Source organism: Thamnophis elegans, chromosome 4 (assembly GCF_009769535.1).
Source record: "Thamnophis elegans isolate rThaEle1 chromosome 4, rThaEle1.pri, whole genome shotgun sequence".
In the NCBI taxonomy this organism is placed as follows: Eukaryota; Metazoa; Chordata; class Lepidosauria; order Squamata; family Colubridae; genus Thamnophis; species Thamnophis elegans.
Genome location: NC_045544.1, coordinates 7,327,438 through 7,344,886, shown reverse-complemented (window position 1 = coordinate 7,344,886; position 17,449 = coordinate 7,327,438). Strand labels below are relative to the sequence as shown.

Sequence of the window (17,449 nt, the reverse complement as noted above, 5' to 3'; positions counted from 1 at the left end):
TGGATTTATATAAGAAATACAATTTGAAAAATCCCTTATATTTGCCTGTCATCAGTGTTAGGTTTTATCATGTCTTGCAAAACTATCTTCCAACTCAGAAATGTTTCATTTATTATTTATTTATTAAATTTCTATGCCACCCATCTCCCCATCCCTTCTATCCAGATACAGTATTTCCAGATTTGGGGAAATGTCCATAGTGGAGTGCTTATTTATTAAGAATATAATCCTGTTACCCTGGAATTGTGTGCCACAAGTCTTTGGATTTTCCTCTTCAAGTTATGGGAAAATCCATTAACACTTTTTCCTTCTCCCACCTCACACAAGGACTGTCTTTTACAACAGTAGACACCGGTACCAAGAAGTCAAACATTATACTTCAAATGAAGGTTGAAAGAAATTTATGTTGTGTGACATTTAAATAAAAGAACCTGTTTTCTAAGGTCTTCTGATCCCATGTGATAACCCTGAAAGTGTGTCTGTCTGTCTGTCTGTCTGTCTGTGTGTGTGTGTGTGTGTGTGTGTGTGTGTGTGTGTGTGTGTGTTAATGATGGGTTTCAAAAAAATTTGGAACCTCTTCTGTAGGTGTGGCCTGCTTTCTGGGTCAACTGGTGGAACCTCTTCTAACCGATTTGGTAAATTTGACGAACCGGTTCTATCTGTCTGTCTGTCTGTCTGTCTGTCTGTCTGTCTGTCTGTCTGTCTGTCTGTCTATCTACTCTCTCTCTCTCTCTCTCTCTCTCTCTCTATCTATCTATCTATCTATCTATCTATCTATCTATCTATCCATCCATCCATCCATACCTATCCATACACACACACACACACACACACATTTGTGCTGATAAATAAATAAAGGGAGACTAGTATAGATCTATTTCAAGCTATTTAGCTCTCATCAGCTAGCCATACCTTTACTGGGATTGGAACCTGGGCTGATTGCATATCAGGCAGAGATGTTAACCACTAAGCCACAGGCTGTCCTCCGTTATCAGCTTGAGCCAGGGAGAAAGGTATATATTTAAAGTCACAACCCCTGGTAAGCCCCAATTATGGGAGGGAGCTAACTGCTTCCATATATATATATATATATATATATATATATATATATATATATATATATATATATATATATATATATATATATATATATATATATATATATATTTCCTGTTCTATGGTGTGGAGGGCTATAATTTGCAAGTGGAATGACATATGAAGATTTTAACATTTTATTTAACATTTTAGCTGTTATAACAATGTCAGTAAGGGGCATGTACTCAATACATTAAAGGTTTGTTCAGTTTTTGTTTGTTTGTTTGTTTATCAGCTTAAGGCACCAATACACCTGACAGTCCTACTTGCTATTATTTTTCACAACAACCACCTTTCATGCCTAAGGAGGCCTTGAACCCCCAATTTCCTACCCAAAACACTGAACTACTCCAAAGTAGCCAAGTGCTAAGCATTTTTTCTGAGCCTCTTCCTAGACAGCTACAGTTGCCTGGATGCTGTGTGCGTGTTGCATTCTCAAGCAGTTGGGAACTCTGATGTTTTTTCAGTGAGGCAAACAGTGTGAGTTGCACGAGTCTTTCTGACTTTAAAAACACCCTAGCTAGCAGGAGAGTAGGAGGTGGAAGACGTGGCTGGCAGAATGTGAAAACCCCTCTTACCTGATCTCCTTGGCACTACTCATAGCTTTGCATAATTTACCATTCCCATGCTACTATGGGATTGCATCTTGAAGAAGCTGCTTATAAATATACTTTAGCTACGCAGCAGCTTTCTCCAACCTGTTGCCCTTGAGATGTGTTGGACTACAATTCTCACAGTTGCCAGTAAACACATTTTTTTGGGTGGGGGGATATGCTGCCTTGAGATTCTGGGAATAAACCTCCAGCTCTCTTAGAGAGCTGCTGCATTCAAGAAGTACAGGGAGGCTTAAAGGTAAATTGAAAAAAACAACAACTCCAAAACACCAAGTTTGGGCTTTGAACCTAGAGCAATGAAGGAAAAAGTGTTAAAATATTCATGATTGGGAGGGACATGGGAACAAGGTCAGCCAATGAATAGGCATAGCAACTGAGTCAGCCAATAGGAGCTTAAACAGATATGAGTCTGTGCAGAGTATTGAAACAGAAACTTAAGAAGAAAACAGTATGCTGCACTGAGAAGTAAACTAGCAATCTGCCTGGGCTTGCCTGCTGAAATGAAATTAACTGTAACTCTCCTGCCTTGTGTTTACTTGGAAGAACCACCTGCTGGTATTGTACATTTGTTCACCTATTCTTACGTATATAAAGAAGTTAATTAATCCAGCTAAATCAGTTATCTGTGTGTGCTTTCTGGATTTGATTTTTTTTCTGCAACAAACTCTGACAAAAAGTAATAGTTCTTTAAGGGTAATTTCTTCTTTGAATACCAGTTTGTTTGGGGGGAAAAAAAGGAAACCACACAAGTCCATCAAAGTTTTTGACAAAGGCAATCCTTGTCTGATGATCGTTGCAAATAATGGGTCCCAGAAGACAGACAAATGCAATGTATCATTTCAAAGCCTGGCTGCCTTTGCTGACAATAGAGAACCACAAGTTTCATCTTTGAAAGGCTCCATATGGAACTCTAAAGACAGTCCATTTCTTGGGGGGGGGGGGAAGAAATATTGAACCAGATGGTAGATTAAAGGGCTGATGATTACAAGGGAAAAACAACAAAAACAAAGCAAACTTTGTTGAGAAAGACAAAAGGACCTAAGATCAAGTGTGTATGCCATTATTTCTACAGATTATGAAGATCTTAGTCCGAAAGTTTTGCAGTTGTTTGAAAGTAAAGCCTTTAAAATGCCCATATGTATTTTATTTCACAATGGAAGATATTTGGAAATGACAAAGCATGCAACTGAAGAAATAATTGCTTCTAGAATCTAACCTTACTATTATAAATCAGAATTTCTTTGTCTCGCCTTTCAGATAGGCCCACTAAAATACACATATTTCATCAGAAGCAATTCTAAGCATATTTTGATTTAAGCTTTGGTATAAGCGTTGTTTAAACTGGTATGAAGCTTACTCCAAAATAAAGATATTTTAGATGAAGTCTGGTTGTGTTCAGTGCAGTGAATCTACATAAAATACACAAAACAATTTGCTTCCCTTTATTGCAAGAAGACATGTTCTAGTCTCTTTTCACTAGGGAAATCTTTTGTGATATAAAATATGCATTACTCTCAACCCCACCACTCAAAAAGGAACAAATGTTCGATCAAGGAACCACTTACCATACATTTTTTTCTACTTGCAATGCAAAAATGTAAATCGGGAGAGACATAGGAACACAATTTTGGTCTAGTATGTGTATATATATGTGTGACTATGCACACACAGTTAGATGGTATTATGCTTGGCTACTTTGGCAGATCTCAAAAAATCAAATAAGAAGTACGTAATGTTCAAATAGGACAATATTAGGAAATGCCAAAAGTAGACACTGGACTAGGGAGTCAAAAAACATTGTTTTGGAAAAGGTGGCGCAGTGGTTAGGGTGCAGTACTGCAGGCCACTTCAGCTGACTGTTATCTGCAGTTCAGTGGTTCTAATCTCACCAGCTCAAGGTTGACTCAGCCTTCCATCCTTCCGAGGTGGGTGAAATGAAGACCCAGACTGTTGGGGGCGATATGCTGACTCTGTAAACCGCTTAGAGAGGGCTGAAAGCCCTATGAAGCGGTATATAAGTCTAACCGCTATTGCTAAACCATTTCTGAATTGCTGCCAAAAAGACACCAGGAATTCATTATACACACAGACAGACAGACACACAAACACACACTATATTTAATTTCCATCTTTGATCAAGAAAGCTCAAAATAGTACATACTTACAATAACCCTGACTGGCTCACATCAGAATGGACCCTCTACAACTCTACAGATGTAAGGATAAGTCATATGCTACGATTTTGCATGAACCAGTAGATTGTGTGAACTTACCATGATACGAGTTAATGTGGAAGTTGTATTTTGATCCTATCATGGATCATTTCTATGGAGTCATGGTCTCCATTTCTCTCTCTCTCTCTCTTCCAGAGAGGCAGAAAAAACTCATCTGGTAAATCATTCTTTTGAACTGCAGGTTTGAAGAGGTGGATCTAACATAGCATAAAAATAATATATTCCGGGGAATTGATAACATTGTGGAGCAAGACTCAACCCTCCGTACTGAATTTAAAGCTAAACGTAATCGGTCAACACAATCTTTATCATTTATTATTACGGTATGAGGGTTGGTCACAGAGTTCAGACAGAAGTTTAGACTGGAGTTGGCATTTTTACCCACCTATCCTTCCCAAGAAGGTGGGATGGGTTGATGTTGGTGTTTGATGATGGAAGGATGTAAGCTGTAAAGTAAAGCTGTCTTTTGCCATTGATCGATAGTGATTTTGTCAATTCCGATGGCGTTCAACCAGTGCTCCAGTTATTTTGGCATGGCAGCCAAGATGTCTATCGCTATTAGTACTATCTTTGCTTTCTTATTATTACTATATTCCTGTTATTATCCTTATCATTGTATTCTTCAGGATCTATAGTTGCAGATCAGGCAATGGCCCTTGAAGAAAGTAATTACTGTGGATCATTTGACCCCTGAATATCAAAGGGAAACATGCTTCTTCCAGGAATACTTGATTAATTGAGATAGCTGATGTGTAGTAAGACTGAAAGCCTTCTGAGACGCGAGACTTATTCCCACTTCCAATAATTCTAATGTTGCAAAGAAGCGCCAGTGCTTTCAACCCATTTCCTCACTTGGTTTTGGGGAAATTGTAAGTTTTTAAGCTGTCTCTGTTGAAACAGAGCTGCTTGCAAATGAATATGGCCTCTTTAAAGATATGCTAATGAGCAAGAGCACATCAGTAAAATTAAAATAAGTAGTTTCTTTTGAATATAGGTCTGACTTGAATAAGAAAATTAATGTTTGCATTGCGTTACGAACATGCAAATCACTATGTAAGTACTGCCTTAATTATAATTGCTATTAATGCTAACAAAATTCCAATGAGTTATAGTGCATCCTATAATTAGATTTTGATATACAATTTTTGAAATAATTAAGTTTCTTCCAATTTGAGTGTCATCCAGGTTATATATAATACATAATACAGGCTGATCAGGTAATTAAAAATGTTTCATAAAACCATTGATAGACTTTGCATTACAACAATCTCCACATTGGCTTAAAATTAAATGGTGCTCGTTTCTTTCTTTGTTAATTCTACATCACTACAGTGTGATTGATGCCTGTATTATAAAAATCATAAACACCCCATAAATTTTGGTAGAACAATTCTTTTGAAGAAAGCTTCTCTGAAAGTAGAATTTACATCAGAGAAAGATGCAAATGAATTAAAACGGCTCATGCTCCTGAAGAGTGTTCGAAGACTGCAGTTGGTCCAGAATGCAGCCGTGCGAGCGATATTGGATGTACCTAGATACACCCATGTTACACCCATCCTCCGCGAGCTGCACTGGCTCCCCATTGGTCTCCGTACGCGCTTCAAGGTGCTAGTCGTTACTTTTAAAGCCCTACATGGTTTAGGAACTGGCTACCTGAGAGACCACCTCCTGCCACTTACCTCCCAACGACCAACAAGATTGCACAGATTGGGCCTCCTCCGGGTGCCGTCGACCGGACAATGCTGGCTGGCGGCCCCCCCAGGGGAGGGCCTTCTCTGTAGCTGCGCCGGCCCTATGGAACGATCTACCCATAGAGATCTGGACCCTTACCACTCTCCCGGCCTTCTGTAAAGCCACCAAGACCTGGCTGTTCCGGCAGGCCTGGGGCTGTTGATCAATATCCAGCCCCACTTTGACAGAATGGATGATGTGGAATTTTAATAATTGTATCTTTTATTTTAATTTTTAAATGCTTCTTTTATCATGCCTATAAGCCGCCCAGTGTCCAAGGGAGTGGGCGGCATACAAATTTCAATAAATTGGAATTGAATTGAGTGGAACTTTGCTGAATTTTTTAAATAATTTTTTTAAATTAGCTGTAGAACATTGAAATGTGGATGAACTTTTTTTTTTACTTTCTCCTACAACTGATTCTTTAAAAAAAATATTTCAAACTAGAAGTAGTTTTTGACTTACAACCACAATTGAGCCCTGTTGGTAAGCGAGACAGTTGTTAAATGATTTTTGCCCCATGTTACAACCTTTCTTGCCAAACTTGTTAAGTGAATCACTGCAGTTGTGAAGTTGGTAACATGGTTGTTAAATGAATCTGGCTTCCCCATTGACTTTGCTTGTCAGAAGATCACCAAAGGCATCACATGGCGGTTGGAACACTGCAACCGTCCTAAGTACATGCCAGTTGCCATGCAGTCAAAAAAAATTTTAAGTTTTTATTTTCCATTTCCATAGCATATAATCACACATATACTATTATATAGTCAATATCAAGTTATATTATTAAGTACTTACATCAATTCATCTTGCCATCAACTACCAAAGGGGGAAAAAAACCCAGTTATTGGCTCTTCTACTCTCCATACACCATATTTATACCTTATCCGACACTTTCTTCCCCTTCTCTCCTCCCCCTTTCTACATTCTGTCTTCCCTCCATCATTTTCTACTCCACTTCCCCTTCCTTTCTCCATCTCCTCTCTCCCCTTACCACTCCTCCTTATACACCTCATATTCCCCCTTCACCCTCCCTCCTATCCCTCTCTTCCTATCTTTCTTCTCTCCTCTGCTTCCAACTCTTCTACATCCTGTCTTCCCTCCATCATTTTCTACTCCACTTCCCCTTCCTTTCTCCATCTCCTCTCTACCCTTACGACTCTTCCTTATACACCTCATCTTCCCCCTTCACCCTCTCTCCTATCCCTCTCTTCCTATCTTTCTTCTCTCCTCTGCTTTCAACTCTTCTACACCCTGTCTTCCCTCCATTATTTTCTATTCTACTTCCCCTTCCTTTCTCCTTCTCCTCTCTCCCCTTACCACTCCTCCTTATAAACCTCATCTTCCCCCCTCACCCTCTCTCCTATCCCTCTCTTCCTATCTTTCTTCTCTCCTCTGCTTCCAACTCTTCTACACCCTATCTTCCCTCCATCATTTTCTACTCTACTTCCCCTTCCTTTCTCCATCTCCTCTCTCCCCTTACCACTCCTCCTTATACACCTCATCTTCCCCCTTCACCCTCTCTCCTATCCCTCTCTTCCCGTCTTTCTTCTCTCCTCTGCTTCCCACTCTTCCTCTAATTCACTTGGTGTATTTCAGCTTCTGAGCAAACTCCCTTTTGTGTTGATGGTATTTATAATTCCATTTCAATATACATAAAAAAGAACCAATACAAGGTATAAATCTGCCATGCAGTCACATTTTGATCACATGACCATGGGGATGATACAATGGTCATAAATATGAAAATAATGGACATAGGTCCCTTTTTTCAGTGCCGTTATAATTTCAAACAGTCAGTAAATGAACTGCTGTTAATCAAGTTACCTGTAGATTATGAGGAAATATTTGAATTTAGGTGCCATTCATACCAAAAACAGAGAGATTGAGATTCTAAGCTACCTAAAAAATGACAAGAGGGGCTGTTGATTCCTTCTGTAGCCCAAAGATCTTGTGGAGAATTCGAATATTTTTCTAGCATAGTATGGGAGTTAGCACTGCGAGTCGAAAAGACAGTCAGTCAAAATTTCCCACTAGCTTTCGTGGCAGGTGAGCAGAAGAGAAAGAACCCTTTGTTGTGGAGCAGTAATTCACGATGTGTCATATAGATATTTCCGGTTTTATTTATGCTAGGATTGGCGGAATTGATGGCCCTCCCGAAATTGCTATAAATCACGACGGAAAGAATGGGCTTAAATTAAAGGGAAGTAGGTTTTGGTAGATAAGATGAAGATAAACTAAGTAATGGTAATAATTGTTCAAAAGTGCCACAGATTGCTTCAGGAAATGCTGGATTTCTGTGGCCTGCATAGCAGTGGTGGGATTCAGCCAGTTTGCACCTATTCGGGAGAACCGGTTGGTATCTTTCCAGGCAGTTCGGAGAACCAGTTGTTGGAAGAAATCTCCTTTTGTTTTCCCCCACTTACAGGGCTAATCCTGTAAGGAAGGCAGGAAGGAAACATTCTGGTGTTGTTTCTAGCCTCATCTTTGTTGACCTGCTTACAGAAACTGTCTCTCTGGTTAATCCTTATTACATTGTAAGAGCTAAGGCGAAGCACCCATTGACGGGAGTGACGTTGAGTTGGCCACACCCACCCAGTCACATGACCACTGAGCCCCGCCTACCCAGCTGGCCATTAGGGCAGAGAACCGGTTGTTAAATTATTTGAATCCCACCACTGCTGCATAGCCATCTTTTTTGAAGGTACTGTAGGAATTTCCTGCAGTGGGCAGTAGTGGGACTTGGTGATTTGCTAATGTTGATATTCTATCCCTCTCTGATTGGCCCCGCCGGATGGGAATGAGGGGAATGGTGACTTCAGCACAGAAATGAAGATGGTTCAGCTCAAGCTGTCTTAATAAATAGAGATTGGCAAATCAATGTACAGGAATAACATTTGATATTTCCTCCTTCTTTGGCTGCTTTAAAGCTTCTGCTTAAAGGAAGTCTGGATTCTGATTATTACACTGGTTATTTCCAATGAATGACTCACGAAAGACTGGTATAATTACTGTTTAACAGTGCAGTGTTAATATTTTTGAAAATAAATTGAACTCATAGATGGATAATAGATTATTCTTCTTCCATGTCTGGATCAAAGTTTAAACTGCCAGACTGAAACCTCCTTCTTTGGTTTAACATTGGCCAAAAATAAATCATTATCAGTATATATTTCTGGTAGTAGCTGACATATCAGCATATCAGTAATCCAAGGAGTTTCTCTCTGGAACATCTAGTTCAGGGTTGTCAAAATCGGGCCCCATGGACTGGATGAGTCACGCACTGGCCACGCACACACCCAGTTTAGTGACTCTGATAGATTTACAGATAGATAATAGATAGATAGATAATAGATAGATAGATGATAGATAGATAGATAGACAGACAGACACATAGATACATAGATGAAAGAAAGAAAGAAAGAAGGAAAGAAAGAAAGAAAGAAAGAAAGAAAGAAAGAAAGACTGACTGACATGTGTTATTGATACATTGTTGGATATGATCACCACATTCATGTTTCATTAACTAACTGTAAATATGTTGGGGGTAACAAACATTTATAAGAGAAAGGTGTTTTTATATATTAAACAATTTGTACGTATATCTATTAACTGGTAATATAAATGTAAGTGGTATGCTTATGATGATATTTGCAAAGTGATATACATGTCCAGATATTATTAAGGAAAGATTAAGCTCCCTCTGCCACTTTGCGTATCTATAGAATCAACCAACTAAATCAGGGATGTCAACCTCATGTCATCACGGCGGCATCATATATCGGGACTTTCTTCCCCTTCAATAAACTGGGTGTGTGCGTGGCCAGTGCGTGACTCATCCAGTCCATGGGGCCCGATTTTGACAACCCTGAACTAGATGTTCCAGAGAGAAACTCCTTGGATTACCCATAGTCCTGCGGGATTGGGCGGCCTATAAATTTAATAAATAAATAAATAAATAAAATAGTTCTGGGAAATAAGGAGACAGCAGCCTCCAAACAGAGATCAAAGTAGTCCCCTCCCTAACATTATTCTGGAGGATGTTCAAAAATGAGCTATTTTAAAGAGCACTTTATTGAGTTCTATTTTATAGAGCATTCTATGGAGTTCTTTCATTTATATTTGTCCCTTATTTTGTTTCATTGTATCATTATATGGGGCACAGATTTTGCGATTTACAGCGAATGCTGTAATTATTATTATTTTACATTGCGTAGACAGTCAAGAATCATGACAGTGAGGTAGGATAGCTATGAGATGAATAAATAAAAGACAGCTGATTTGGGAATGCAGGGAAATGATTTTTCTGGATCCTCTCTTCTTGGTCAGGATTTCTCTGCTACTGCACTTCAAATATTTTCTAATATTTATCCCTTCTTTTCTCTTTATTTTTCTAGTTTAATTTTGTGGGCAAACTCCTTGGTCCAAGAGGAAATTCCTTAAAAAGATTACAAGAGGAAACAGGTGCAAAAATGTCGATCCTTGGTAAAGGTTCGATGAGAGACAAAGCCAAGGTATTGTACACAAGTCTTTAATTTCCAATCTTATCGAACAAAGTTGAAAACGGTTCAAAATATTATTCTTGGAAGATGATATCTTTTCAAATGAAATCGGTATAGAAATTATGACCACTAGTATTGTGGTTAGTGGGCTACACAGAGGCCAGGGAAATGAAGGGTTGTATGCTCATCTGCCCTTGACACTCATTACATGCCATGGTGCCAGAGGTGGATTCCTACCGGTTCGCACCGGTTCAGTAGAACTGGTTCGTCATATCTATAGAACCGGTTAGAAGAGGTTCCACCAATGGACTCGGAAAGCAGGCCACACCTACAGAAGAGGTTCCAAAAATTTTTGAAACCCACCACTGGTCCTTGGATATGATTATTCTACACTATCATGCTCATATTTATAAAGCTCAGTGCCTCTGTGAAAGGTAAGGATGACTACTGCGTTTGTGGTGCAATCAGAACATTGTGTGTGTTGAAGTTGTTTTAACGCAAACCAAAGATGCCTTTCAAAAAACTAGTTTACATCATATTCTTATGCATGCCAGTGCTGTGTGTGAGGTAATTTAAGGTGGTTCTGACAAGTGTCGTCGGCATCTTCATATCCGGTCACATGGGCGGCAAGCCACTCCCACAAAGGAAGCCACACCCACAGAGTAGGTTCGAACAATTTTTGAAACTCACCACTGCATGGTGCCTTCAGTATGCCTCACTCTTCTGACCCAGCTCCTCAAGCACAACAAACCCTCTGTAATTAATCAACAATTCCTTTATTAGGAGTGCCAACAGCCCTGGCAAAAAGTGTCTCTCACACCGCAGGCTAACAAGTCTGTCCAGCAGGGAGATAAATAGTTGTCTGCCACATCTACTCATCTCCGTCCCCTGCCTTTTATCCCCAGAGCTAGGGAGGAGCTTCACTAGGAGCAGTGGCTCTTCCTTCCCAAGGATTGGCCCACAGATTTCCACTGCTCTCCACTCCTCTGCCTTCAGGCCAGTGGTGGGTTTCAAAAGTTTTTGGAACCTCTTCTGTAGGTGTGGCCTGCTTTCTGGGTCCACTGGTGGAACCTCTTCTAACCGGTTCGGTAGATTTGACGAACCGGTTCTATCGAATAGGTGCGAACTGGTAGTGACCCACCTCTGCTTCAGGAAATGGATCCAGCTGTCCCTCTTCTTCCTCATCAGCACCTCCAGACCTTGGAGGTTGTTGGCTTTCCATCTGAAGGCTGAGGGGCAACCCAGGCTCTGCCTCTGTATCTCTCTCTCTGACAGCTCCGTTCCCTCTCCCCTCCAAGTTCTCAGGTTGCCTTGATGCTGAAAGAAAGAAAAGGAAATGCATTCATTATAGGGATCTTAGTCCATATAAATATCTTAGTTTCCCCTTTTATGGAAGGAGAAAAGATGATAGAAGTAGCTTCTCAAGAAGAAGAATGTTGTCCTTTGTTAACTCCTGTCTTTCTGCCTCAGCCCAGTTACTGCCCCCTCCCCCCAGGTTTTCCTCCTATTCCTTCCATTATATTGGTACTCAGTTGTTAGTTAGTTAGTTGTTAGTTGATTTTATTTATATGCCGCCCTTTTCCCCTGAAGGGGACTCAGGGCAGCTCACAACTCAACCAGGGAAGGGGGATACAAACAAGAATTTAAACGACATAAAAAACAATGCATAATTAAAACACAACAGTCATACCATTCGAGACGGGGGCAACAGCTCTTTAGCCCCAGGCCTGTCGGAACAGCCAGGTTTTAAGGGCTTTGCGGAAGGCCTGGAGGGTGGTGAGGGTTCGAATCCCCACGGGGAGTTCGTTCCAGAGGGTCGGAGCAGCCACAGAGAAGGCTCTCCTCCGAGTAGTCGCCAGTCGACATTGGCCGGCGGATGGAATTCGGAGGAGGCCTAATCTGTGGGATCTAATCGGTCTAGTGGAGGTAATTGGCAGCAGGCGGTCTCTCAAGTTGTGGCTTTTGACAAGGTGATTGCAATGTATCTTATTGCAGAACCAGGATGCCTATTTGTTTATTAATTCTACTCACTCATTTGGATTGTTACATATCAGGCCTGGCATGTTTATCTCTTCCACTCTGTTATTACTGATGTTGTAGTTGTTCCTTTCTATCTTTCTGTCAACCTTGTCATTTATCTCAGCTGTTAAATAATCACAATAAGAGATATAACAATTGCCTTAAGAGACGGGGAGAGAAGTGAATCAATTGACGTCTACTTCCTGCATGATCCAGAATTGCCATTTCTCCCCCCAAACCAAAGGCCTCTGTGTGTCTGAGCCTATGTGGGATATATAGTATATGTGTATGTGTTTATGTGTGTGTTTGTACCAGGGGTGTGTTCCTGCCACTTCTAACCTCTTCTATAGAAGAGGTTCCACAAATCTACTGTGCTGTTTAGAACCAGTTCCAGCTCCCTCCCCCCACCCATCCGCACATCATCAAGATGAAGAGCGACAGGAGGAATTCTGGGAGTTGAAGTCCACAAGTCTTAAAGCTGTCAAATTTGAACACCCCTGGGTTTTTTTTTTCCTTTCGAAAGGGCTAGGGGTGCGAGGGTCTTGTAACTTGACAGCTTTAAGACTCGCATGCTTCAAATGCCAGAGTTTCTGAGCCAACATTTTGGTTGCTAAGCAAGAGAGTTGTGATGTGAGTTTCATCACATTTTACAAGTTGGCCACGCCCACTCGGTCACATGGCTGGCAAGCCACTCCCACCCAATCACATGGCCGGCAAGCCACTCCCACAAAGCAGGTCACACCTACAGAAGAGGTTCTAAAAATTTTTGAAACCCACCACCGGTTTGTACACACTGAGACATGTATTAACATAATGAGACACCCTGTGTAGTATTGTTACTGTAAGCGGATAGGTGTTTGCAATTTCACCCAGTCAACAATTATAAAGTGAGGGCTGCATTATAAAAAGGCAAATAAAGTAGAAATTTGGTGGTGCAGTGAGTAAATACTGACCAATTATACGAGAAATGAATTTGTGCTTCTCTGTTCTCTGACTGAAATGCTACTATTTAGTCTAGCAAAAAAATACTATACTATTATCTGCACAAGCAAGAAAACATCTTGGGCCAGCCCTCGAAATGTGAAGTAAATATTATTCCTAGCATAGATCCAAAGCTAAATTATGACTTTTTGAACTATTGTTGTTGAATAACTCATAATGAGTAGATATAGACAGCATTTAGCCATGATGACTGGTTCACATACCACATTAAGCCATAATGGGATGTGTATGGTTTTTGGTTTAGAGTGGTATTTGCATGGAAACAGTGAATAAAATGGTTTATCTTTAGTAAATGCGGTTTTACTAAATCCAACTGTGGTTTACTGTAATTTACTACAATACCTTGGTTTCTCTTCAAGTCAAATACATCTTTTTTTCCTGTAATGTGCCATAGAAATGTGTGATTTGTTGGTAATTTCTTCCCTTATTTTGGCTTGATTTTGTGTTCTCAAATTCCTGGGCGATATACAAGGAAAAAAAGGAAGGGAAAAAATTGTCCAAGCAAGTAAGGATTTTGTTAATCATCTGGAGGACTGATGATAATTGTTTAATAATTCATAGGAAAAGCAACCAACTTCAAACTTGACTTTGCTTGTTGGAAGGCTGCAAAAAATGATCACAAGACCCCAGGAAACTATCATAAAAATGAACTGGATGTCAAGCATCCAAATTTTGATAATGTGACCACTGGGATGCTGCAATGGTTATAAGTGTAAAAAATGGTCATAAGTCACTTTGTTCAGTGCCATTGTAGCTTCTACGAAACTAAACAACTTGTTGTAAGTCAAGGAGTATCTCTATCTGGGTTGATAATGTTTGAGTACAATCCATTGGGAAAATCATGGACTTTTAAAGCTAAAATTATAAGCAGGGGTATACCCTTCTCTCTTACTAATAGTAGGTTGTTGTGACTCAGCAGCAGTCTTCTGTGAGTCTTTTTGGGATGCAAGATTAACTATGCAGCTGGGGCTCATTAGGGGCATCTTCTGGGGATAAAAGGACAGATGGTGCCACGCCCTGGTTGCAGGAGTCAACGTTCATTCATTCGTTCCTTCATTCGGTTAACATTGATTGATCATCGGTCGTGGTTTATTTGAGAACACTTGGAGAAGTGATTTGTTTTCTGTAACCCTGATTCAAGGAGGCACTTGGAGAAGTGCATTGCTTTGTAAGAGTTTTTGTTTTGTATTCTGTTATCTGGTCAGAGACTTGATTTCTGTTTATTTTTGGGCTCGCAGCCAGTCTGAGCCGAGAACTGATAAAGAGAGTTCCTTTTAAGTTTGCCTGCCTGTCGTCTGTTAACGAGCGGAGAAGGGGGGACAGAACAGTAGGTTATGAGTAAAACCTGGGCTATAATGTTGTGCAAAGGTCAGGATCCGCCTCCACCTCACTTGTGCAAGTCACACATTGGTTCCTTGCAAGAAAACAAAACGGCCGTTCCAAACTTCCAAATTTTCACAAATCGCCAAATTTGAATCTAGAGACTTTTGATATGAATGAAGTTGGATAGAAGAAGCCTTATCAGAAAGAACAGATCCATCCACCTGCGTTCACCATCTGATTTATTCATGAGAAGCATGTCATATAATGTCAACTGAAGATTCATCTTAAGAGACAGCCTTCCCATTCGGTAAAGAGAAGTCAACATATTTTCTGTCCCGTATTGGGGCATCACATTATTTTTTTTTCAATTTCATTATTATAGTTTCACTAAAACAATTGATAAAGAAGATAATGTTTGTGGGATTTTCTCTCCATGCAGCACAGTAACACGGGCGACCTCGGATGCTAAGCTGCTTGGCTTGAATGATAAGAGCGTCCCATTTGCTATTCTGTCACAAGCAACAGAAGGCCTTGAACTGACCCTGTTGTCTGCAACCACAAAGGGTATTCAGACAGTTCAGTGTGGAAGAGAAAGGGGTTGCCTTTAGGAAAAAAAACAACAACATAAAAATGACGGACATTTGGAGGAAAATGCAAAATGTCACTTTCCCTTAGCCTAAACGAGCAACATGGGAATTGATTTATAAATGTTGATGCCTTTCTAAATAATGTAATTCAAACATTTTAGGGACTAAATTGCAGAGTTTGTTCATAAACTCACTGCCATTTGTTTAACGTGATGGAACCATGCCTGGTGGAACGGAAGAGAATTGTACCCTTTTGTAAAAAAAAATTTAAAAAAGCAGCCAGTATCAACAGTAGTCCTTGGACAGACTGAAATAATAGCAAAGCACGGAAGCAGCGAAGGCAGAACAAGAAGCAGTGGATGGAAACTACTCAAGGAGAGAACCAACCTATAACGAAGGAGAAATTTCCTAACAGTGAGAACAGGGATGGGATGGGTTCTGGCAGGCATGACTAGCAATAGCAATAGCAGTTAGACTTATATACCGCTTCATACAGCTTTCAGCCCTCTCTAAGCGGTTTACAGAGTCAGCATATTGCCCCCAACAATCCGGGTCCTCATTTTACCCACCTCGGAAGGATGGAAGGCTGAGTCAACCCTGAGCCGGTGAGATTTGAACAGCCGAACTGCAGTCAGCTGAAGTAGCCTGCAGTGCTGCATTTAACCACTGCGCCACCTCGGCTCTGACTGCCGGTTTGCTCGTGCATGCGCTGCATGTGCCTGGGCAGTACAATTAAAATCATTCTGCGCATGCACAGAACTGAAGAACAAGATGGTGGTGCCCAGAGAACTGGTTCAGGGGCGTGGCAGGCCTGGATTGCTGCCAGTTCCAGCGACCCAGGCCACCAAACTACTACCGGTTCAGCCAAACCGGACCAAACTGATAGGAACCCACCACTGAATGAGAACAATCAATTAGTAGAATGACTTGTTTAGTTTAGTTTAGTTTAGTTTAAAGTTTATTTATAGGCCGCCCTTTTCCCTGGGGGGACTCAGGGCGGCTTACAACTCATGGGGAAGGGGATACAAACAGTGACACATAAGAACAATACATAATTAAAATAGAACACAACATTCATACCATTCGGGTGGGGGTGGATTACAAACTTTAACCCCAGGCCTGACGGGATAGCCAGATTTTGAGGGCTGTGCGGAAGGTCTGGAGGGTGGTGAGGGTACGAATCTCCACGGGGAGATCGTTCCAAAGGGTCGGAGCTACTACCGAGAAGGCTCTCCTCCGCATAGTTGCCAGTCGACACTGACTGGCAGATGGGACTCGGAGGAGGCCTAATCTATGTGATCTAATTGGTCATGAGGAGGTAATTGGCAGGAGGCGGTCTCTGAAGTATCCAGACCCACTACCATGAAGGGCTTTATGGGTGGTAACTAGCACCTTGAAGCACACCCGGAGATCGACAGGTAGCCAGCGCAGCTCGCGGAGGATAGGTGTTATGTGGGTGAACCGAGGTGCACCCACAATCACTCGCGCGGCCGCATTCTGAACTAGCTGAAGTCGCCGGATGCTCTTCAAGGGCAGCCCCATGTAGAGCATGTTGCAGTTTTCCAGCCTAGAGGTCACAAGGGCATGAGTGACTGTTGTGAGAGCCTCCCGGTTCAGGTAGGGTCGCAACTGGTGCACCAGGCGAACCTGGCCAAATGCCCCCCTGGTCACAGATGACAAATGGTGGTCAAATGTCAGCTGTGGGTCCAGGAGGACTCCCAAGTTGCAAACCCTGTCTGAGGGGTATAAATTTTGACCCCCCAGCCTGAGTGATGGAACACTTGCCAAATTAGTGGGAGGGAAACACAACAGCCACTCAGTCTTATCCGGGTTGAGCACAAGCTTGTTAGCCCTCATCCAGTCCCTAACAGCCTCAAGGCCCCGGTTCATCACGTCCACCGCTTCATTGAGTTGGCACGGGGCGGACAGATACAACTGGGTATCGTCCGCATATTGATGGTATCTTATCCCGTGCTGCCGAATGATCTCGCCCAGCGGTTTCATGTAGATGTTGAAAAGTAGGGGGGATAAGACCGAACCCTGCGGCACCCCATATGTTAGGGGCCTTGGGGTCGATCTCTGCCCTCCAACTAACACCGACTGCGACCTGTCCGAGAGGTAGGAGGAGAACCACTGCAAAACAGTGCCTCCCACCCCCACCTCCCACAGTCGTCGCAGAAGGATACCATGGTCGATGGTATCGAAAGCCGCTGAGAGGTCAAGGAGAACCAGAATGGAGGCGTGGCCTCCATCCCTGGCTCTCCAGAGGTCATCGGTCAATGCGACCAAAGTGGTTTCTGTGCTGTAACCAGGCCTGAAGCCGGACTGGAATGGGTCAAGAT

General features: G+C 41.6%; 1 protein-coding gene across 2 annotated transcripts in view; it reads left to right on the top strand.

Annotated features, from left to right (window-relative positions):
• The window catches only part of KHDRBS2 (KH RNA binding domain containing, signal transduction associated 2), a 457,717-nt gene that overhangs the window by 170,433 nt on the left and 269,835 nt on the right, over positions 1-17,449 (top strand). For both annotated transcript variants that reach the window (XM_032216390.1, XM_032216389.1), the window contains exon 3: positions 10,072-10,188. In XM_032216390.1, coding sequence (XP_032072281.1) covers positions 10,072-10,188 — 117 coding nt within the window. The remainder of the gene's footprint in view (positions 1-10,071; positions 10,189-17,449) is intronic.